This window comes from Amphiura filiformis, chromosome 4, assembly GCF_039555335.1.
Source record: "Amphiura filiformis chromosome 4, Afil_fr2py, whole genome shotgun sequence".
Classification (NCBI taxonomy): domain Eukaryota; kingdom Metazoa; phylum Echinodermata; class Ophiuroidea; order Amphilepidida; family Amphiuridae; genus Amphiura; species Amphiura filiformis.
This window is the reverse complement of record NC_092631.1, coordinates 52,151,680-52,175,143: the sequence shown is the minus strand read 5'-3', so window position 1 is coordinate 52,175,143 and position 23,464 is coordinate 52,151,680. Positions and strand designations below refer to the sequence as shown.

General features: G+C 37.4%; 1 protein-coding gene across 1 annotated transcript in view; it reads left to right on the top strand.

Annotated features, from left to right (window-relative positions):
• Positions 1-1,873: 1,873 nt before the first annotated feature.
• Positions 1,874-23,464, top strand: part of LOC140151052 (transmembrane protein 94-like) — a 46,827-nt gene continuing 25,236 nt past the window's right edge. Inside the window, 14 exon segments of the mRNA XM_072173252.1 lie at positions 1,874-2,000; positions 7,192-7,285; positions 8,729-9,104; positions 9,839-10,035; positions 10,820-10,959; positions 12,242-12,344; positions 13,586-13,672; positions 15,308-15,424; positions 17,877-17,930; positions 18,234-18,347; positions 18,734-18,935; positions 19,805-19,857; positions 20,348-20,416; positions 21,373-21,500. Of these exon segments, the coding sequence (XP_072029353.1) occupies positions 7,283-7,285; positions 8,729-9,104; positions 9,839-10,035; positions 10,820-10,959; positions 12,242-12,344; positions 13,586-13,672; positions 15,308-15,424; positions 17,877-17,930; positions 18,234-18,347; positions 18,734-18,935; positions 19,805-19,857; positions 20,348-20,416; positions 21,373-21,500 (1,643 nt within the window). The 5' untranslated portion in view covers positions 1,874-2,000; positions 7,192-7,282.

Here is a 23,464-nt window from a genome sequence, read left to right as displayed (position 1 = left end):
TCCTTGCCCACCCACTTCCCCAAATGAGCACATGCATCTGTATTCCCCAGCCCCCCCTTGGCGGTGGTGGCAGATTTACCCCAGCTAGCTGTTCCCTTGATTGCAATGAAAGTGTAGTTTTGCCACTGGTGCCCCCACGCCCCCCTCCACCATCGGTTGCACACCACAGGGTTCATTTATGTGCCATATTAGGGGCTGTGCAATAATTATCGGGGGTAATAAAATGTCCGAACGACCCACCAAAAATAGCTTGCCCCCCCTCTCCGCCTGCAAAATAATCGCTTTCCTCCCTTTTGGCCTGCCAAAAATCTTTGCCCCAACACATGCCAAATTTTGGGATCCCAATTTGAAAAGGTCTAGATATGTTATGAGCACAGCGAGCATGAAAATTTGCATATTTCAGCGTTTCCATACTGTTTTCCTAAGCCTTTTAGAGCATTTTATTTAAAAGGCACCCCATGAATGTGTGCCAAAATTGCTTGCCCCCCCCCTCGGATCGCTTGCTTGCCCCCCCCAATTTTACCCTCCTTCCAGGGCTCATAATTATTGCACAGCTGAGCCCCTTATAGGTATAAGGGGGCTATCATTTTCTTCAGAAGGGGGGGTCATGAATATACTGGGGGGGGGGGGTCATAGAATTTTAAGACCAAAAATAGGGGGGGTTATAATTTTTGTAGCAATCAAAATAGGGGGTTATAGAATTATTAAGGGCTGGCGACTGGTGTAACTTTTCTTACACTTTTTTTGAACAAAATGTGCACACAATCTTTCATACAATGCCAGATTTTTGCGCTCTCCGTGCGCCTTCTTTACGCTTATGGTCAAAAATTTTAACGCGTTTCGTGTACTCCGCTCTAAAATTTTGACAGAAGGGGGGTCCTAAAATTTTTGACCCACGATAGGGGGTCGTAAAATTTTAGCCCTTGATCCGCATGATGGAGGGGGGTCATAAAAATTGACTTCAGTCACCGACATATTCATGACCCCCTGTCAAGAAAATTACATCCCCTGAAAGGTGAATTCAGTCAAATTTTGCCATCAAACACTGCATCATTTTATATCAAATTAAACTCCTTGATTATAAAGAAAGCCAAAACTGAAAATCGTTTTGTCATAGCACTTTCCGTAGCAAAATTACATCTTGTCACAGATTGACTTTCATGATATCATCAAAAACATTCAGCCAACATTAGAAGCTTCAATTGGCAAAACAAATCAGGATCTAGGCTCATGATGGAATTTCCGCTCATGACAGAGCAGCTTTTCTACGGTAAAAGGGAACTGCTATCAAAATCCTCTAAAATTCCATGTGCGATTCTCTCATTACAAAAATAAATCATATATTTGGGTCAAGTGAAGTATTGACAACATATTCATATAGGTTTCCTTGACCGATCTTTTTTCTTTACGAGGAAAATTTACAAAATATTGTTGTAAAGCCTAGTCGTAAGAGATTCCCATTGAGTTTACATGTACGAACCTGTTATTCCCACCTAGACCATGCCAAAAACATGCCCACATTTCAACTCGATTATCTACCAAACTGGTCATAGATCTCCAACAATTTTTGATATGACATAAATGAAAGTGTTACTTACCTAATGTATCCATTTTCAGTCGAGATCTATGACTGGAATTCCTGTAATTCGTTGCCAAATATTGGTATTTTCCTCATTTTGCACCACACAAACCAATGGAAAAAGTTACTTCCGGGTTGCCGAGAAGGCAGGGAAAGTAGGCGGGGCTTGTGAGAACAACTTCTAGAATCGTTTGAGTCGGGACGGTAGAAACACCGAGTGCATTAAAAGTAACGAACCCAATGTGGTGGTGTGGAAAAAAAATAATAATTTCAGGGTTGGCGAATTCGGAAGCCTGAATAGCAGTTTGCAGTGAAAAAGTGACGAGGAAATTTGTATTTGATTCTATAACGTAAAATCCATATTATACTAAGAATCAGTGTATGCGAGAGTAGATACACAATTATAGTAGCTGTCATTCAGGTTAGATACGAAGAGGTACACACGTTTAACTTTCAAGTGAAGTGCGAGTTTTGAGAAGTTAAGCTTACCGCCTAACGCATGTACCAGTACCACGTAAGCTTACTTATCTTATAACATGGACGTTCTAACTTATTTAGTACGTCCATGCTTATAATATGACTAGATGGGGTCTATTTTTAAGGAGGGGCTGCGCCGAGAGTTAGTGCTAATGCTAATAAGGCTAAATAAAAAATAAAACATGTTTCACGTCCCCTCCCGCTTCCTTTTTTGAGGTTTCTTCATTTTTATTTTTATTTTTGAAATTCAGTTATAACTTTTCAAAAAGTATGTCTAGGAAGTAGAGCTGCTTTCTATAGCCTTGCTAATATACAAGAAACACTTTTATAAGGTTTTGTGATAGTTAGAGGGGGCCGGGGGCCTATCTCTCAGAACAACAAATAAAAAGAGGCCTCCTCCTTTTTCCAGGCATTATTGTATGCTAAAACAGCTCTAATTATGGGTATTTACACCGATTTTGCGATAAAAAATAAAAAGCCCCCTAGGCCTCTTCCTCCTTTTTTTCAAAAAGCCGGACGTGAAACATGTTTTTTATTTTACTTGGCCTAATGACAATGAGCGCTAATTAGCACGTACTCGGTAATGAGCAATATTGGCATTAATTAACGCTATTAGCGCTAAATAGCGTCATATAGTGTTTTTAATAATGCTAATTCAACTAGCGCTAATTAGCTTCATGTAGCGTTTTAGTAGTCGGGATTTTACGTTGTCACTATTACATTCGCATGGACGGACATTTTTTTGCGGGCTCGCTAGGATTCTAGCGAGTAGATTTCTTGCAATATTTGGCTTATTTACCATCCAATTTATATCCTTCAATGTACCTGTATATCGTTAGCATATCCAACGCGGTCAAAAAAAGTTTTTTGAGGTTTCTGATCGTCACGATGAAACATTTTTTAAAAACACAACTTTCTCAGTTCTCCCAGCCATTTTGTTTACTCGTTGTTATCGACGTCACCAATTAGTCTCGACCTCACTTGTGCAACGTGGCTGTATCGCGAACACGACTTGACGACAGAAACCGCCTGTAAATGAGGTGGGTCATCTCGTGACTTGCATTGTTTCACCACCGATCATGCTCGTCGGACGTAGGGGGGTCGACGGCTTGGAAATTACCTTTTAAGTATCAGAAATTCCAAGTTTAATTTACTTGGATACATTGAATAAGAGTTCTATGATTTGGAGATCAGATATGTGAGTACCAATTTCATATAAATTGACTGAATTGCAAAAAAATGTTTGAGCTGCGCAAAACGTTAAGTGTGTAAATCCCATTGACACACAAAATGGCATAAGCCAGTCTCAGTGTACAAACAGCGTACACGAGACTGGCAAGCGAGTCTAGCGTTTTAGTGCTAATAACGCTAATTATAGCGCAATTAGCGCTAATTAGCTTTTTAGTGCTAATTAGCTTTTTAGTGCTAATACGCTAATGACGCTTACGTTTTAGTGCTAAATACGCTAGCGTTTTAGTGCTTAATTAACGTGATATATCGTTTTAGCGCTAATAATGCTAATTTGCGGTACCTAGCACGCTGTCGCTAATTTGATAAATTAAAGATGTTCCAGTGAGAGGGGCGCAATTAGCGCCAATAGTGCAATTAGCGTGATCTAGCGTTTTAGCGATAATACCGTTAATTAGCGCTACCTAGCACTCTGACGCTAATTTGAGCCATTTAGGCTAGCGCTAATTAGCGTCATGTAGCGTTTCAGCGCTAATAACGCTAATAACCGGTACCCGGCACTCTGTTGCTAAATTAGGAAATTGAAGATGTCCCAGTCAGTGGGACGCAATTAGCACTACATGTATTTAGCGTCATGTAGCGTTTCAGCGCTAATAACGCTAATTTGTGCTACTAGGCGATAATTGGCGTCATGTAGCGTTTCGGCGCTAACAACGCTAATAACCGGTGCCCAGCACTCTGTCACTAGAGAATTAAATTGAAGATGTCCCCAATTAGCGCTACACCATTACTTTCGAGAACCGCGTTGTTTTGAACCAAGAAAATTTATGGAAGAATGATATGTACGAGGATGTAAAAATAAAGAAAAATAAAGTCCGAAAACCGCCCCAAGAACGATAACGCTAAATTCCATTAGCGCTACAACATTGCTTTCAAGAACCGTGTTGTTTTAAACCAAGAACATTTATGGAAGAATGATACATACGAGGATGTTTATAAAGAAAAACAAAGTCCGAAAACAGCCCAAGTACGATAACGCTAAAGTCCATCAGCACTACACCATTGCTTTAGAAAACCGCATTGTTTTGGGGACGAGGAAAGTTTATTTCAAACTCAGCCTAATATTTTATCAAATTTAATCAAATTTTCAAATAACAATTAACATTGCTTTCATAAACCACATTGTTTTAAACCAAGAAAATTTATTGAATAATAATACGTACGAGGATGTTTATAAAGAAAAATAAAGTCAGAAAACCGCCCCAAGAACGATAACGATAAAGCCCATTAGCGCCACACTATTGCTTTCGAAAACCGTGTTGTTTTAAACCATGTATGAGGATGTTTAAATAAAGAAAAACAAAGTCCGAAAACCGCCCCAAGAACGATAACGCTAAATTCCATTAGCGCTACAAAATTTCTTTCGAGAACCGTGTTGTTTTAACCAAGAAAATTTATGGAAGAATGATACGTACGAGGATGTTTATAAAGAAAAACAAAGTCCGAAAACCGCCCAAGTACGATAACGCTAAAGTCCATTAGCACTACACCATTGCTTTCGAATTTTCGAAAACCGTGTTGTTTTGGGGACGAGGAACGTTTATTTCAAACTCAGCCTAATATTTTATCAAATTTAATCAAATTTTCAAATAACAATTAAAATTGCTTTCATAAACCGCATTGTTTTAAACCAAGCGATAAAACCGCGCCCCTGCCGAGCTGAGCCCAGCCAAGCCCATTTGTCAGATTTGATCTGATTTGATCATGATTTGATTACACTCGATTTGATTTCACCAATTTGATTTCATTTCAAATTTCATCATTTTTGTTTCATTAAAAAGTTTTTTTAACGCTAATTGCGCCCCTTTCACTGGGACATATTCAATTGACCAAATTAGCGCCAGGGAGCTAGGTACCGGTACCGATAATTAGCGTTATTAGTGCTAAAACGCTATACCGCGCTAGTAGCGCTAATTACGCACCTCTCAATGTGTCTTCTTCAATCCATCAAATTAGCGTCAGGCTGCTAGGTATCGCTATATAGCGTTATTAGCGCTATATCGCGCTAATTAGCGCTAATTGCGCACCTCTCAATGGGTCTTCTTCAATCTATCAAATTAACGTCAGGCTGCTAGGTATCGCTATATAGCGTTATTAGCGCTAAACGCTGTATCGCGCTAATTGCGCGCCTCTCAATGGGTCTTCTTCAACCTATCAAATTAGCGTCAGGCTGCTAGGTATTGCTATATAGCGTTATTAGCGTTAATGTGATTTTTAATCACGGAATGTGAACACGGAATTGAAATTATACATCACGGAATTCAGTATTTAAAACCAAGCACGGAAAATCGCGGAATTTGGTGTTTTAAATCACGGAAAACTTGCCAAATAATGTCCCCCATTGAGTGCAATGGTAAGTGTCTCCTTCGTGTCCGAGGGGGTGAGATGGAACAACCAAATCTCAGCAAAAGCAACCAATGGGAAGAAGCAATCTATTGCAAGTGACGTCATGGTGACCAACAGAATGTATGTATGATCGCTGAGCAACAAACAATTGGTTTCTGGCCAATGAGGTACAATTGTAGCATGCTAATTGCTACCTCATTGGTTAGCTGATGCACAAAAGTTAAATTAATTCCTAATGGGGTCAACAATACCAATCTTGCTTGTCGCTCAGCAATGGAGTACAAATTCAGCTTTAGTCTACTCCACTGACTGACTGAGTGATAGCTTCCACAGTATGTACATGCATGGCGTGTAGTGATGTACGGTGATGGTGCAGCTTGGCTGGGGGTAACTTAAATTTTGGTATAGGGGTGTGCAACATGGAGTGCTGAACTTTGAGAACTAATAACCAATTTTCTGACAAAGTAGGGGCTTGATGAACTGAAATTTCAACATTTTGAGGGGTATAAATGAACTCAAATTGGGCCAAATTATAGGCATTGCAAATTGCAGCTAAAAATATTAAAATGCAGATTTCAGCAGGTGAACCTGTCATATTTTTTGTTATTAAAAATATATATAGCCCCAGTGAAATTTAAAACCTGGAATATGTTTTGTTTCTATGGCAGTATGAATAAAAACATGTTGGTGCTTATCATCCCAGAAATCTGAGGTAAATGTTTGTGTACTGGGCTGCTAGGAGTAGGATACCGGTACACATTTGCTTCTGGAGTCCATATTTAACTCAAAACTTGATATGAAACAAAAATGTTTTGGTGATGGGCCTCAATATGTTACAATTGGACCACAATCTGGTCATGCACAGCAAAAATTCATGATTTTTGCCCAGATTTTGGGACACCATAAATTTGTAATTAAATATGTGTTCAATTTTCATGTTCCCTAACTTTTTGGTCCCAAAGATGGCTCCTGGTCCACTAGTTTGTAGTGTAAAATATTGGACACACCATGTGGTATAAAAAAGCCTGGCTCCTGCATATATAAGCCTTGACTGCATAAGAAAAAAAACTTGGATTTTCATTGATTCCAAACTTGTGATTCAAGGCACTAATTTGTACCGTATTGAGTTTGGAGCATTAATTACATCTTGTTTTTTGAAGTCATGTTTCATGTGTGATCATGGTGATAAAACCATACATGTATATGTGACCATCCACCACAAATGAGCTCTGATGTCGGCAGAGCTTGATTTGAGATCTGGCCCATGAGATCTTCTCAAAAAACAATAGAAAACAAAGGATTTCCCACCTCTTTTACTGATTGTTTACTACCTTGCAAACAAGCATCAGGGACATGTAATATATCATTATAAAACTCTTTTTGAGGAGAACTTGCCTTTCTAATATCTGAAAATGTGAAAATGCCGACATCAGAGCTCATTTGTGATGGATGGTCACATATGATATAAATATTGTAAGTTACCGGTACAGTCGGTACTTCATGAGCATTAATGTTGGTTATATATATTTTTTTCAATACAGGTCTAACCAGCTGAAATGGTCTAACAATATGGCTATACATGTACAATATGTAATCTTCAAGACGGGGTAAATCAAGAAGACATCACATAAAATGGTGAGTAGATATAAATGTAATTTTTCATTGTATTTTTAAGGCTCAGATAGCGACATATTTTTTGTGTTGCCTGAGACAACATCAGACACACCAAATTGCATTTTGAATATGAGAAATGTCCTCCCGATATCAAATAATTTAGATTTTTTTTTAAATATGCGATACATGTATAATACAAATTTTATGGCAATTGCCATTTTTGACATTTAACAGTCCTCAAAGTAAATTGTATCAATCTAAAATTCTAAATGATATGTACTTAAAGCTTATGTAGCTGGGATGAAAAGCCGTCCATCATATGAAAATTCAGAAACTTCAATGTCAAAAGTTTTAATTTTTAATAATTTGCCATAAAATTTGTATGGTAAATTTCAAATGTTTCAAAATTTTAATTTCAAATAAAAGATAATTCAGGAACAGAATTTGGAATGTCATTTACATTTATTATGAAACCTAGCCAGGCCAAATTTTGGAGGCCCTCAAACTCATTGTGAGGAAGGCATGTGCACTCAAGTGGCCAAGTTTGGTTTATGTATAAGTTTGAAAGTGGCGACGGGAGAATTACAATTTAGAAGGAGATGAGGGTAGATTTTATGCGCAAAAAAAATCAATGTCAGACTATTTTTTACAATTTTGGGGGTCCCCAAAATTTGTGAGGCACGGGCCCACCTGGCCCAATGGTAAATCCGGCTCTAAAGTTTGTTCGGCTTATATAAGGCGGAAATTATTCGTCTTTTGTTACTGCGTGTGTCAATAAGGTCCCAACTGACACTTGCGTAAATTCACATTTAAGCGTGCACCAGTCACATGTTATGCAATGCTTATGCTAGTTGTGCATAAGCATTGCACCCAACTGCGTGCATGCCGTTCTATATCAATACATGGTGTTATGAGTCGTATTTTTTCCGCCTTATATAAACCGAACATATTTTAGGTTGGTCAAAATGCAAGTTTAGTCTTCCAAGAAATCATTTCAAGTTTGAATTATGACATTACAAGTTACAACATTGAAATGCTTGAAAAATATTTAGTTTTAAGTGAAAATTATACTGTGTGTGGTAATATTGTTAATCCTTATGTTCAAATGATGGCATTGATTTGAGCCGTTGAATATTTTATGTGATAACAAATGTTGAACTGTATGTGGATGTCCCTAAGTAAGGAGGATCTGATTTGTTAGCTACTGCTCAAGAAGTGTTGAGTTGGTATTCAAGCTACTTCACTGGACTCCAAACCATGGAAAAAGGAAGATCTGCTCTAACCTATGTTGCTGCTCTCAAACAAGATACTGGACTAGAAGTTCCAGACCTTGGGGCAATGATGCAAGACAGCAAGGTGTGGAACGTCATTGTAGTATGAGGACAGTGCTTTGGTAAGTAAGCGTATGTTACATTTCCAGAGCTCTATTAAAATAACTTTCATATTCTGTCTCTTTTGTCATAGATTGAGGTATCAGAGCCAGTCGGACTCTGCAGCAGTGCAGCCCTGCAGAAACTCTGTGTGGCAATTGAGGATGAGCTAAATACGCAGGAAGCCCAGTGGCAGAGACAGCAAACCCTACTCTCCACAATAGGCCAGACACCTGACTTAGCACTACGTACAGACAACGCATTCCATTGGACCAGTGCATTGTGGGTACTCATAGCAGCAGTGGCATTGCTGATAGCTGCAGCCACGTCAGGAGAGACAGGACTTGCGATAAAGGGTGGTGTATTGCTGGTGGTGTTGGTGGTGAATTTGTATGTGACAGGTTGGGATAGCAAGCTGAGGAATCAGGAAGTGTTGACTCATGCCCAAGCACTTTTGACAAAATTACAAGGTATGTTTCTTTAGATGTCTGTATTTGAAATGTCTTTATTTGAATATATGTAAAAATAACAAACCGGTGAGTTGTAGACAAAATGTTAACTTAAGTATAATGATGCTGATACCATCTGCAATACACATTATACATGTACATCATTTCATTTCATAAAAGGTTTATTCATAAATTGTCATCACAGTATAAAAAACCGAATTGTAACAATCTTACATACAAAACCAACAACATAATAATCAAACAATCAATACGAGAAAATTACGAAAAATATCAAATGAGCATTGACCAATACACACAATGCATTCACTGTCTTATACACATGTACACTCCTCCTACCATATGCGCAGACAATCACCGACCATGTCGTATTGCTATCAAAATGAGGACGTCTGAAATAATATTTAATCAACATTCCGAGAAGTTCCAGAACCATAATGGAGGATTTGTGTGCATAGCTGTGTATGATACACAGTACAAAATATATTTTAATGAACGTATCTCTCAAATGTATTAAACATGCAATTGCCACCCATTGCTGACCTCCCCAAACCGAGAATGGTCCTTGTTTGCAGGTAGGTCCACGGTGTAAATGTGAAAAATCATGTGTGTGTCCTTGTTTGCTAGCAATCACTGATACAGCCCCCTAACATACACACCCTTGCACCACCACAAACACCCCATACCCAGGGTATATGTAACAATCAGTAAGCATAAACACAATCATCTACTTTTAGATTTGATAGCATCAGAGAAGATCTGGGAGCCGTCAGACTACCTACCTTTGTACGCCCCGCCCTCTGGTGGTATCAATTTACAGTGGACCTACAGGGACAGCCGATTGGTCAACCTTCCTACCTGCCTTCTGGTCAAGGATGATGTGATTTTATTGAAGCCGGGACAACCTGCTCCTACTAAAGTTGCTGAATATGAGGTATGTGTATGTCTGCGGGAACAACTCCAAACTTTTGACACAGCTGACCCCATCATGCTGGATGTGGGTAATATTAAAGTTTTGTAAGGGTAAGGGTAGAGAAACATTGTCAGCATTCCATCATGCATATTCCAGTGCCTCAATAAATCTTACTGTATATCCAGGGGGCGCCAAGATTGACTGAATTTTGACGTCGTCATTAGTTTTACACGTAAACACGAAAATGTCTCAAATAATTCCAAAAAACTGTACGTATGGTATTAAGCACTATTTTATCAGTATAAATCCTTTGAGTTTCGCCAGTGACCCTCATTTTAAGTACTGTTTTTTAATGTTTTGTATGAATAACGCACAATATGTTTATGATATACTAAAAATTTCTCCCATTCGCCTCCCACGCAGAGGGTCCCGAGAATCCAAAAATATTTATTTTCATGTGAAAATGTATACATTGCACTGAGAAATATATTTGTGCATTTTTTTTCTGTAACGGGCCAATAGAGCTAAAACGCACCTCGGCAGGCGTCCAACATCCAGGCAGTGTTGTCGTCATATTGTCTGTTTTGTTTACGCTATTGGCTGTTGCCACATGAATAATGTCGGCCACCGTCGTCTGTGTATATCCTCTAAGTTTTTTTATATGTTTGTTTCGCTGTAGAAAACTGCAATTTGTTTAGCATAGTCTAAATAAGTTGGGAGAGAATGTTGTTCTCAAGTGAACTGTATGTTTGAGAACAGTGGTCTTATTCCAATAATCTATAAACTTCTTTTTTATTTCCAATAGGTTGGGAGTAGTCTGGAATTGGCTGTAGGTGAAAGCTATCAGCCAACTGTTCCACCTGCATGTACTGATCCTAAAGCCAGAAAACCTTTGAAACCAGGCAAATTTATTGTTAAGGAAACACCTTATATACCGATACTAAGGTAAGCAAAATTATTATTATTGTTTAAACTGAAAATCAGGTATTTCTTTTTCAAAATATTTAGCAAGAGACGTGAGAGTTCTCTTTTCAGCTGATTTCCTCTTTTTAAATTTATATGATTTCTTTTATTCTCAGCTCATATAATATGATATTAGGTATTTTTACCCCGGGTTTACCACCAGTTTTCAGCTTTTTTTATACCAATTTTCCTCTTTTTTGGTCTGTGGCCTCTCACATACCTGCTTAATAGTTAAACTGCTCCACCAAAGGATCAAAAACAAAGCATTGTGCAGGAAAATCTGCCTATGTGTCATTGGCCCCTGAACTTGTTTAAAGCAAAACCAATTATATAACCTCTTGGCTCTTTTGTTAAACATGTTCAAGGGCCACAGGTAAAACATTCCTAGAAAATATGTTTATTTCCCGGCAAGAGAGATAAATTTCCCACCAAGTTAGCAGGATTTCCTAATATTTCCCTCTAAATAACCAAATTTCCCTCCAAATAACCAAATTTCTGGCAAAAAGATACATACTTTGATCCTATCTCCATGTTAAATGACAGATATTGTCTTTAAAGAAGGGTGACCTGATTTACAGCCTCGTACCCCTCCCCACTTTACCCCATCAAAATGCAATGTAGAGTTTGGTACCAGGCGAAAGCTCATATTTCTCCTAACTCCTGTGAAATTTTAGACCTGAAAAATGTTTTGTTTAGTTGGTATGAAGAAAAACAGTGTAGTTTGGTGGTACATTTTCACCACCCCAAGGGTCATGTACTGTTCTATCAGCCACTGTGATACACATATGTGACCATCCACCACAACTGAGCCCGGATGTTGCCAGTGCCACTATTGAGATATGCTCCATTGAAGTTAACAATAAACAGTAGGAAACAAAGGATTTATTTACTGTTTTTTTTAATTTTTCACTACTTAAATGTCAAGTACTATAGACATGATATACATCATTTTAAAGCTAATTTCAAGCAGAATATTTTGGTTGAATATCTCAAAAATGATGATTGGCGACTTCAGGGCTCAGTTGTGCTGGATGGTCACATATTTGCTTTTAGAAACAACACTGCTGGAGCAGGTAAACTCAAAAGGTTGCAAAATGTTTCAGTGATGTGCCACAATGTGACATAGAAAACATGTGTTATAATTGGAACACACACCTTTAATATATTGCTTTCATATTTGCCATACATTTTTGCGTATTCCAAAGATGTCAAAATCTGAATTTTCATCACACGCATCATGCTTTGTATTTTAATTTTGATGTAGGGCTTGCCTCCAGAAAGCTAATGAAAGACCAGTGTCATCCATGGAGAATAAAAGAATTCTGAGTATTCAAGTCATTGAGAGATACATCATGCCAGCAGTACTGGTAAGCTTGTCAACATGTAAATGATTTATTCAGTGCAATGTGCAGTCAATATGTGACTCGCTCTGACAAAACCAGGAACAAGTCGCATTTTTGACATTTCATGATTTGCATACAAATGTACGCACGGGACAATAAGCTCTAAAATGATACCAAAATTATATACATAACATCAATGCTTTTCAGGATATCATGCCTGCCTTTTTATTTTTAGATTTTTTTTTCAAAGTTTTTGCGACTTTGGAGAACCACTGGACCTATTCTGAAGTGCTAGGATCCTAAGGATCATTCACAGTTAATTTTAAGAAAAATTGGAAAAAATTATGAACAAATTACAGTTTGTTATTTTTAATATGCAAACCATTAACCAATATTTACTCTTCATGTAGCACATATTATAAATGCATGGAAAACCAATGCATCTATAATATGTGATACATGAAGAGGTAAACACTAGTTAAGGGGACAGTGGACCTAGAAAATCAAAACATCTGTATTTTTTAGATAATTCAACTGTAAACTTCTGCTGGATTTCCTTTTCCAATGCTTTTTGTTTGATCGAAAACGGATAGTCCGTTCCAGAGGTATGACTCATCAAAGTCAAGAAGTGCATGTAAAATTTGACCGAAATGATCCATTTTCGCTAATTTTTGATGGCTAGAGCCGTAAAGGAGATAAGTTTAAGTGACCGCTTATGGGTTTGAATTTCAACCAGCCTAATCATGAAGCTCCCATGGCCAAGTGGTTAAGGCATAGGTCTCGTAAACCTGAGGTCCTGGGTTAGATTCCCAGGCAGGATCACCTTTTTCCTTGTCTCCTTTATTATTTGCGACGGCGAACCTGGTGAAAATTAATGTTTATTTAAATAATTCCCGTCGACCATGCCACTGTTTTTCCGTGTTTATATTTCCTCACAGGGAGGATGGCAATTTATTTCTCGCATTTACGGCTCTAGCTACTATGGGCTATTTGCGGGGAGGAGATAAGTTTAAGTGACCGCTTATGGGTTTGAATTTCAATCAGCCTAATCATGAAGCTCCTGTGGCCAAGTGGTTAAGGCATAGGTCTCGTAAACCTGAGGTCCTGGGTTCGATTCCCAGGCGGGATCACCTTTTTCTCGTTGTCTCCTTTATTATTTGCGACGGCGAACCTGGTGAAAATGAATGTTTATTTAGTACTGTTAAGTTTTATTACATTCCATAATAGAAACTGAGTAAACCATATTTATTGTATTTGCTTGTCAGGTATTTTCATTGGTAATTAATCTGATTCGGTTTGTCATTCTGGATAACGACCATGGACATTGGGCTGACATGATAATTGCAGTACAGGTATGGGTTTTGTATTGGTTTTCTCATGCGTTTTGATTTTTCCCCTTACACTTCCCACCCCCTCAAAAATAAAAAGTTGATAAAATTTGAACTTTTACAAATAAAACCAGTGTTGCATCTAGCCATAGTGCAGTGCATTGATTTGACAACGGTTTTGCCCCAACCTGTCGCAAATTGGCACAACTTGCCACATCCATTGACCTGACTTGCGCAGTGTTGACCTACAGAAATTTAAACGTACAGTGGGATTGATGGAATATTTTACAGATGATTTACCCTGTCATTGGATTGGGTACCCAGCACTGCTAATTATTTTTACACCCCACATTTTTTACACATCAGGCTATTCCAGTTGAAATCCATACACCCCCTATGGTAGACATACCCTTAATCCTCCACACAGGGAGTGTGAATTTCAAGTGGGCTTACCTAAATGGGGACTCCATTTGAAATCTACACTCCCTGTGTGAAAGATTAAGGGCATGTCTTCCATAGGGGGTGTATGAATTTCAACTGGAATAGCCCATTATTGCTCAATAATTGCAGTCTGCACATCGGGTGTTGCGTTTCCTCTATTCAGGGTGCATGGTTGTGAATGAGACTGGGTGTGTATATAATATGTGACAATCCACCACTACTGAGCCTGGATGTCTCCAGTGCCACTATTGAGATATGCTCCATTGAACTTGACAATAAACAATAGGAAACAAAGGATTTATTGACTGTTTTATTGATTTTCACTTCTTAAATGTCAAGTACTATAGACATGATATACATCATTTTAAAGCTAATTTCAAGCAGAATATTTTGGTTGAATATCTCATAAATGATGATTGGCGACTTCAGGGCTCAGTTGTGCTGGATGGTCACATATTTCACTTTTTGCCATTTCATTGAAAGTGATGGAAGTATCTTTTCTTCAATGCATCAATGACAGATTGGCATTGACATAATAATGTGATATGAATAAGCAGAAACCATTCATAAAATTAGGTTACTTGAGTTTTCACATTGTGTGAAAGGAATGACTTTCAAGGTGACAAAAAATTGGTTCGTCCATCAAAGCAATTAATGTATTCTGATCATCAGCACTCTCAGTACGTCTGTGTGAATGCAGACTGTAAAATATGAACTGGTCTTTAATCAGTCCTTGCCTATTAGCAAACTACTGCTTGTCAAATAGATATGTGATAGATATGTCAAAAGGAGACACTTTTGGGCAGGTTATGAATTTTGAGGTTTAAATATAGAGATATTTTGCTCCACAACGCTGTTTTCCCCAATGAAATCGGACATTCCTAAGCGAAGATATTGAGTTTGTAAGTTATGGTATTATAAAATTGGAAATTGAGATATCGACCTTTAAAAATATTATTGACAATATTGAGAGTAGGAATTACCTTGGAAAATGTCTCAAAAATACAAGATGCCAGTTATATTCGGTCGGAAACTATCAGACAATATTTTTAACATTAATAACATCACAAATTCGCAACAAACTCAAATTGTGAAAAAATCACCCCGGGCAGATTTTTGGCTATTTCTCCATTTACGATCCTGCCCAAAAGTGTCTCCTTTTGACATGACACGTCACATATATCAACCATTTTGTTGATGTTCTTGATGCTTTTCCAGATTTCTACCATCTTCCCTCTATTGTCTCTGGCTGCACCCATCATGTGGATTGCCATCAACGCCTATGGAATAGCGTGCATAGTGACTTTGTTCCATAAATCAAAAGATTTTAAAGAGGTAAGATCTTATGGAATGAACATTGGTTGGTATTCTCTTATATCAGCGGTTCCCAAACTGTGGGTCTCTGCCTCTTCCAAAAGGGGTCGCAGGACTTGCCAGAAAATTTGAAAAATATATCTCTGTGCATTAAAGTTCACTGTACCATAATGGTAATGTCACCCCATTTTGAGCCATTTAAGCATTAAAATGTTTGCAAGATTCGCATACACTTTCCTCGGTAAAGTCATTGTGTGAGCTGGTTATAGAGTACGAAGTGATGATGTCACAAAAACTTCTTTTGCATTTCAGCATTTTCATGACCATATTTCAGAACATGATGAAAAACATCCACAGTCCAAATTTGGTGGGAATCGGATCATGAGGGCCCGAGATATGGCCGCATGAATACCTAATTAGCCCCATTGAAATCAGTGGTAATTGGCCTGGTTCATGATCCGATTCACACCAAATTTAGACTGTGGATGTTTTTCATCATGTTCTACTGAAATATGGTCATGAAAATGCTGAAATGCAAAAAAGATAATTTTGTGATATCACACTTCGATACTCTATAATTGAAGACCGAATTAAAAAGATTAATTTACATCTGATGTCAGGGCAACGGTGCGGTGTGATTGGTTGCTGACCTGCGCAGTACAGCATTTTTGGTTTGGTTGACAGGAGGTTAGACGCAAACTAGTCTTTTTAATTCGGACTTCAATTATAGCAGGACAACTTGGAAATTATGCCCTCTTTGAACAATTTGCCCAGGACGCCACTGATAAGTTTTGGCCAGTAACAGCATTTGTTTTATGCTGTGGGTTGCACCATATTGTTCTTATGAAATTTGGGTCACAGGGGAAAAAGTTTGCCATGCTCTCTAAAAGTGATGTAATTCATACAAAAAAGGTACCCAAGGCAGCCTTCTTATATATCTCAACTCTTCATTACTGTACATACTCATAAAAGATGTATCCATTACATTTAACAGACCGAATACTACAAAATATGGATGCAGGTAAAGTAGGCATTGGGCTATTCCAGTTGAAATCCACACTCCCTCTGTGGAAGATTTTGGAAATATCTTCCACTGGGGGAGTATGAATACCAAATGGAATGATCACACTAGACAGTTCCATTTGAATTTCATACACCCACTGAGAAAGATTCAACTTGAATATTCCACTGAGGGAGGGCGAGTTTCAAATGGAGCTGTCTAATGTGTTCATTCCATTTGAAATTCATACTCCCCTGTGGAAGTTATTTCCGATATTTCCAAAATCTTCCACAGGGGTAGTGTGGATTTTAAATGGAATAGCCCATTACACATTACCCTTGACATTAAAAAGCATTTTATCTGACACGTATTGTATCTTCCTTGTTGTAAATCAAAATTAACTTTAGCATAATACAAGTCTGCCTGACTGACTATGGATAGTAGAGTTGGTGCCCCTTAAGATTGATGTATTTTGTATCTCTTGCATTATGTTTGTAAACATTATCCTTCTGATAGCGTATCGCTTAAACAAATATATACTTGTGACTTTTCTTGATTGTGAAGTTTATCTGATTACAAATTCTCTTTGGATATAGTTTGATGTTTATTAACTTTGTAGAACTTTCAGATGTAGACTACTTAAAACTGATGTTGGCAATGATACTGATAACGTTACTTAATGTTTTGGAGTTGTAAACAGGCTATGAGTTTTAAAACTTGAGGAGTGTGATAAATATCACACCTGAAACTTGTGAGGAGTGCTATTTTGTGAATGATGAGTTGGGGTGTACGAGTGCGAGTGTGAGTGCAATAAATCGCACTCTTTACGATCATTTAATCATCGGGTGCGACCGCACTCCTCAAAACTCAAAGCCTGTGTAATGTGACATCAGTATTTGCGTTCTTTTGTACGAAATAGCCATACTTTTAACTCTTTTACATCGTGTCCTTCACTTCAAAGTGTACTAATAGTAAATATGGATAACATCCCAACTGAATGTGTTAACACTGATATATTTAGGTTTTATTATCATATTTTTTAATAGACTTTAAAACTTGTGATAAATGAGATTAGACCCAAAGCCAAAATCCCGAGACAGATTTGCCATTTGGGTAATGCTGTGGCAAATCCGCCATATTTATGTATTATTTGTTTGTCATGTATATGGATGGAGATCAAAGTAGTGTACCTCTGGAAGCCACATATCAAATAATAATTTGCGTCTTTAAGGTTACAAAAGGCTTGCTCGCATGGAGCACTGAGTGCATAGTAAAGGAATCTGGAGGTACACTAAGTTGTCCTCCACAAACGATATGTAAACTTGGCAAAGTTGTTTATCTTTTGCTTAATCTCTTTGGATAAACTAGAAGTAAGGAAGGAGGAATAAAGGAAAAGAAAAAAGAGACAAAGAAAGCTTACTGTAAAAGAAGCAACCCAAGTTCTTAATAAAAACATCTGATTCTTTTTTTCAGGCTTTGGCTAGTGATTACTCTGAGGAGGATGAAGCAAGTTATCAAAATTTTATGGTAAGTGTCGCTAACATTAGCTTTAAGGGGTGGCGTGTCCCTTGTGCATTGTGGGTATATGGTGGGTGACTTCCAGTTGGAAATTGTTGTCCGCAAAAATTTGTTCCCATAGGTTTTTTATGTAAAATGCGGTCAATTTCAATGTTGTATTACGAAAATGTGTGTGATTTAGCACGAGTTTGGAAAGCACAGGTCCTTAGTAAAACATGCATATAGTGCACTGCAAAGAACAATGACAGCTGTTTGGCAGGTTACTTTACTTATTAATTAATGCGTTTGATATGATTTTTACCCAATTAACAGAAAGACAAGTGGTCATGGCGTGAGGTGTGGCATCATTTTATGGAAGCATTCCTGGGTAAATCAAAACACCTGCCAAGAACAGCAAGTCTTTTACATTGCCTGGGGAGTGTCACAGTAAGTATGCGATTATTAAACACAAATTATGCCCATATCATAATAAGGAGGCGCAAGGAGCTTAGCGTTTTTATGATACGTTTTGCGTTTACATCCATTGCTTGATTGGAAAAGCAATTGGCGATATATGGATCTGAAGTCACTAGCTTGCTCTAATGTCATATAGCAAGCACTTGATTTCAATGTAACTTTGAAGAGACAAAAAAAAAATACACCAATTTCACATAATTGGAGCCCAAATTTAAACAAACTTCCCCACAAATCTGTGCCTCAGGTGTAAAAATGAGTCAAATTTAGTTGAAAAACTGATGTAAATATGGGGCCACTTTCAGATTCAATATTCACAAGCTCATTTCAATCAACCTACTACCATTGTTCATTTCCAGTCTCTGTGCTGTATAGACAAGCGAGGCATCCTGTCCTACCCAGACCCATCAGTGGAGAAAGTTTTCTTCATGAGCGGTTTACGGGATGAGGACCCATTTGCTAGTAGCGATTCAGATTCTGTGTTTGAAGATGAAGTCGGAAAGGAACAACGTAAGAAAGGCGTCTCTATTCAGAAGTCTACAGATGGTGTATCAAGAGAGGGTATGTATATAAATGACAGTAATAAAATGGTAGTAATATAAAATGTTATCACTACAAAATTGCATTTGTAAATGTATTTTCATGCAAAAGTGTGATTTACTTACATGAAAATGCTACTATAATTTGGCAATGAACTGTATGATACTGTGTTTGTTCCATTAACTGCCAGGGCGCTTAACAAAGTAATTTTGGGTGGGGGTTTACCTTTTGCATTGGTTAGGCCAACAGTACATTAAAAGGCCCCCCCAAAAAAGCCCAAAATATTCATCCATCATCATCAGTGTGTCATGTTTCAGACCATGATTCAGATATGCATGGGCAGTTAACAAACTAATATCACAGTTTGCTTGTTGTAAAGTCACTGGGTGGGCGCTTATAGGGGCATAGGCGGTAGTTGAAATTTACAATAGGTTTTATCTTGTTTTTTGGGTGGACAGACCTGCGAAGTAGGGTCAGGCGGTCTTGGGTGGACACACTTGCAAAGTAGGGTCAGGCGGTCTTGGGTGGACAGACTTGCGAAGTAGGGTCAGGCTGTCTTGGGCGGACAGACTTGCGAAGTAGGGTTAAGCGGTCTTGGGCGGACAGACTTGCGAAGTAGGGTTAAGCGGTCTGAACTTTTTTTTTGGAAGAAGCTAAATAACCCTAAAAAATATTGAAAGGTTGAAAACAAAATGCAAAAATATGTAGAAAATGTTCTGAATTATTTAGAAAATTGTCTGAATTTGTTTCAAACATTTCTGTCAAAATCAATTCACTTTGGCCAAAAAAATTGCTGTTTTTAAGTGCACAGTTAAAACAACTTCCTCCGTAATCCTAACTCTTGGTCAGTCAGGTACTTTGTGACTTAGTTCAATAATTATTACTTTCAGATCATTTTCCTGAGATCCACACTGAAGTGCTGACTTTATCAATAGATTCAACAGTAAGTATATGGATATAATGGGCTATTCCAGGTGAAATCCATTCACCCCCGTAAAGACATGACCTTAATCTCCCACACAGGAAGTGTAAATTTCAAATGGAGTCACCCATTCAGGTAATTCCATTTACAATTCATACTCCCTGTGTGGAAGATTAAGGTCATGTCTTCCATGGATTTCAATGAGAATATCTCAGTTTTTAGATGGAAGAGCATGGCCAGGGGCTGGAACCAGAGATGATGAGGGAGACCGACTTTCTCCTGGTAAAAAATATTAATGAAATAGTGTGCGAAAATGAGTATGCTGTGGGATTGTAAGTCTCATTTTTGATGGGAGTTTCTTCGGCATATATATATATATAATAGCGTGCGAATAATGAAAAAATACCAGTTGATTATGTTGTGCAGTGCCTAATTTAGCTTGATTATGTGTGATCAACTTTGTTTTTATTTGTCTTTTGTTTTGTCCTTTATTTTTTGTGACAACTTGCAGGTAGCTCCTCCAGGCCTACAGTTTGATGACAGGAACTGGGAGAGACATATTAATTCACTCAAACCAATGGTAAGGCTAGGATGCAGACTATGCACACAACCACTTCAGGAAAAAACAACAAGATGATGATCATCAGGAGAACATTATTGTGCAGTGTATCTCAAAATGTGTTACAATCCGAAGAAAATTATCAAAATTATAAGGGCTCTCTTTGTTTAGCCGACTCCTATGTCCGTATAAATTAGAATTATTACTTAACACAGCGTCTTTTATCCAATCCCATTTAAGCATCTACATTCAAAGATATTGTGATTTAAAATCCTAGTTGTGCCACTTTCCCTATACTTAGCATGGTGTGATCAATTACTCTTTGAATTGCTCAATGTACAGGGTGTATCAAAATGATTGGTACCCATAAATTTTGATGTTTATTGGAAAGCCTACCTCTTCCAAATACACTTTTGGATACATTTGAAATATCCAGAATGTATAGTTTATGACTTGTTTTTGCAATTAATTTACAAATTATTTGGATCTTATGTTGAATTTTGATGTGTCAGACTCATCCATTATCGATTAAAACTGATGGGTACCAATCATTTTGATACAGCTTGTATGAAAATTGGACAGGTGAATTTTGGCATGCTGCAGTAAATTGACTGTTACTTTCAAACAAAAGCTCTTAATTACACAAAAATTAAACCCCCGTAAAAAGTAACAGCACATACAGCAGCTTTTGTCTAAGAATTATGTATTAAACTAACTAACCTTTTCGTTAAATCCCATAATTCTTTGCAGTTAGACCTAAAATGTCGTCATTTGATGTCATGCCGATGTACACATCATTTAGCGAACATTGCTACTACACATTTGAAAGCCGTGAAGTGCACAGTAATGATGTGCACATCGGCATGATGACATCTCAGGCCTAACCCCAAAGAATTAGTGATCTACTGAAAAGGTCAATTTCTGATGCTCATCAACATTCCTTTTTAAATCACACATGATTGACATTCCTTTTACAGGGGCTAAATATTCTCCTCAATACATGCCATGAAGGCACAGTGGATAGATACTCTCATTTCCTGGACCATGTTTACAGTAGTGTCAACCATGAGGAAATCAAGCATGTTCTCAAACTCTCATATAGAAGGTAACATTTACAAGGCAGCTATTGTAATCATTATAAGATGTCTTTTAGTATTCCTTTTAAGTATCTTTTTGCTGCATTTTGTGTCCATTTAGCTAACCATAGCATATAAAGAATGAGAACAGCTGCTTGCTGTAAAGTTAAATTAAATTTGCACCTTGCAAAGTTCATATTTTATGCCAAAAGGTATTGGAATTTGACAACAGTAATGATAATTATGTCACATCATTTGATCCAATCAGAGCAAAGAATATATCATCAACTTGCCCTGCAACCAATCATGCTATTGCATAAATTCTTATGTCCCTAACATACTTTAATTATGAGCTCCTATTATCCCAATTCCAAGTTTCTGTAAATTATTCTGCTCTTATTTGTGTCTGTTTCTCAATTTCAATTCACAATTGAGGATGCTAGTTGTAAAAGGGGTTAAGTCACATTGAGTGTATTTTGAGATAAATGGCAAAGAAGATTGTTATGTCCATGTAGTTTCAATCCAAAAAATCTGGGAACATAAAAAAAAATTGCCCATCCATGTACCAAAATTTGCTTATAAAATGGGATCATAGATTAACCAAATATAAATGTGACCTCTGTTTGCCGAACACTTCAGTTTGGTCCTTTGTAGTGAGTACCTCCCTAGGAGTAGAATATGGATTATCTCTATAGTCCGTATACCTTCCTGAAGTCAGTAAAGTAAAATTTTGAGATTTTATCGTAAACCGTTAATTTTTGCAGGAATCTGTTATGCTAGTTTGATTCCTTGTGTCATTTCCTTTCTGAAAATATATACTTTTATATACTACTCATCATTACATTTAGAGATACAATGAAAAACAATTATTGAATTACTGACTCGAGGAAGGTATACAGACTATAGTCAATATTATCAGTTTTTTAGATTTCTGGCTTGTTTGTATATAATGGATGTATATTTATTCCTGCATGAGCAGATTTCAGAACTGTTTTGATAACATGAGTTACCGTATGTCACCTGAAGATGTCACACATAAATCTAATGTTTTTCAAAGGCTTTCTTGCAATGGATTGTAAATGCTCATATAGGCACCATTGGTCAAGTTATGGTGTGTTGAGGAGTACAGTGATTTAGACATTTCCAAAGTATGTCATGTACATCATGCTTGGAGCTTTCATTCATGACATAGCACATATACAAAAACATTGTACAATTAATGGTTTTAATTAACTGTTCAGGATGCACAAGTGTAAGGTTATCATATACCGACATCTTTTGTTGACATGATATCAAACAGTACTGTAGTAAATGCATATTTTCAATGTCATTATATTGGACATCAATTTCAACCACCCTCTGAGTATTAGAACCACTTCAACTGCTCTTAAAGGAAATGAAGCTAATGTATTACTATCTAATGCTAGTTGTATATTTATAAACTCCAATGTACGTTGATTGTGATAGCTTGTAGCAAATAATGGTGATGCATATTTATGTAATATATGAAGAGCTTTGTTGCAAAACCCCTTACATCCACTTGAGCAATTTTGAGAACACATCAAAAAATCATCAAAAAAATCACTGATATAAGGGGGTTTCAACAAAAACAGTTTTTTATAAATAGAGAGGGCGGCATTATACAGTTTTTGGTGGGATGTTCATCCTACACAAACATCCCGCCATAAACTGCTTTTGTTGCAAACCCCCATATATCAGTACTTTTTTTGATGATTTTTTGATGTTTTCTCAAAATTGCTCAAGTGGATTGTAAGGGGTTTTGCAACAAAGCTCTTCATATGCTAAATTGTATGCATACATAGAATTTCCCCTGTCTCTAGCATCCTTCCAATTCTACAGTCACCTAATCCCAATATTTATCACCTAATCCCAATATTTATCTGCTGCACAACCCGAGAGCATAAAAAACGCACTTGTTAAGCTTCAAATGTCAGCTAACTTTTTTTTTTAATCAATTCAGAAGATCCAACAA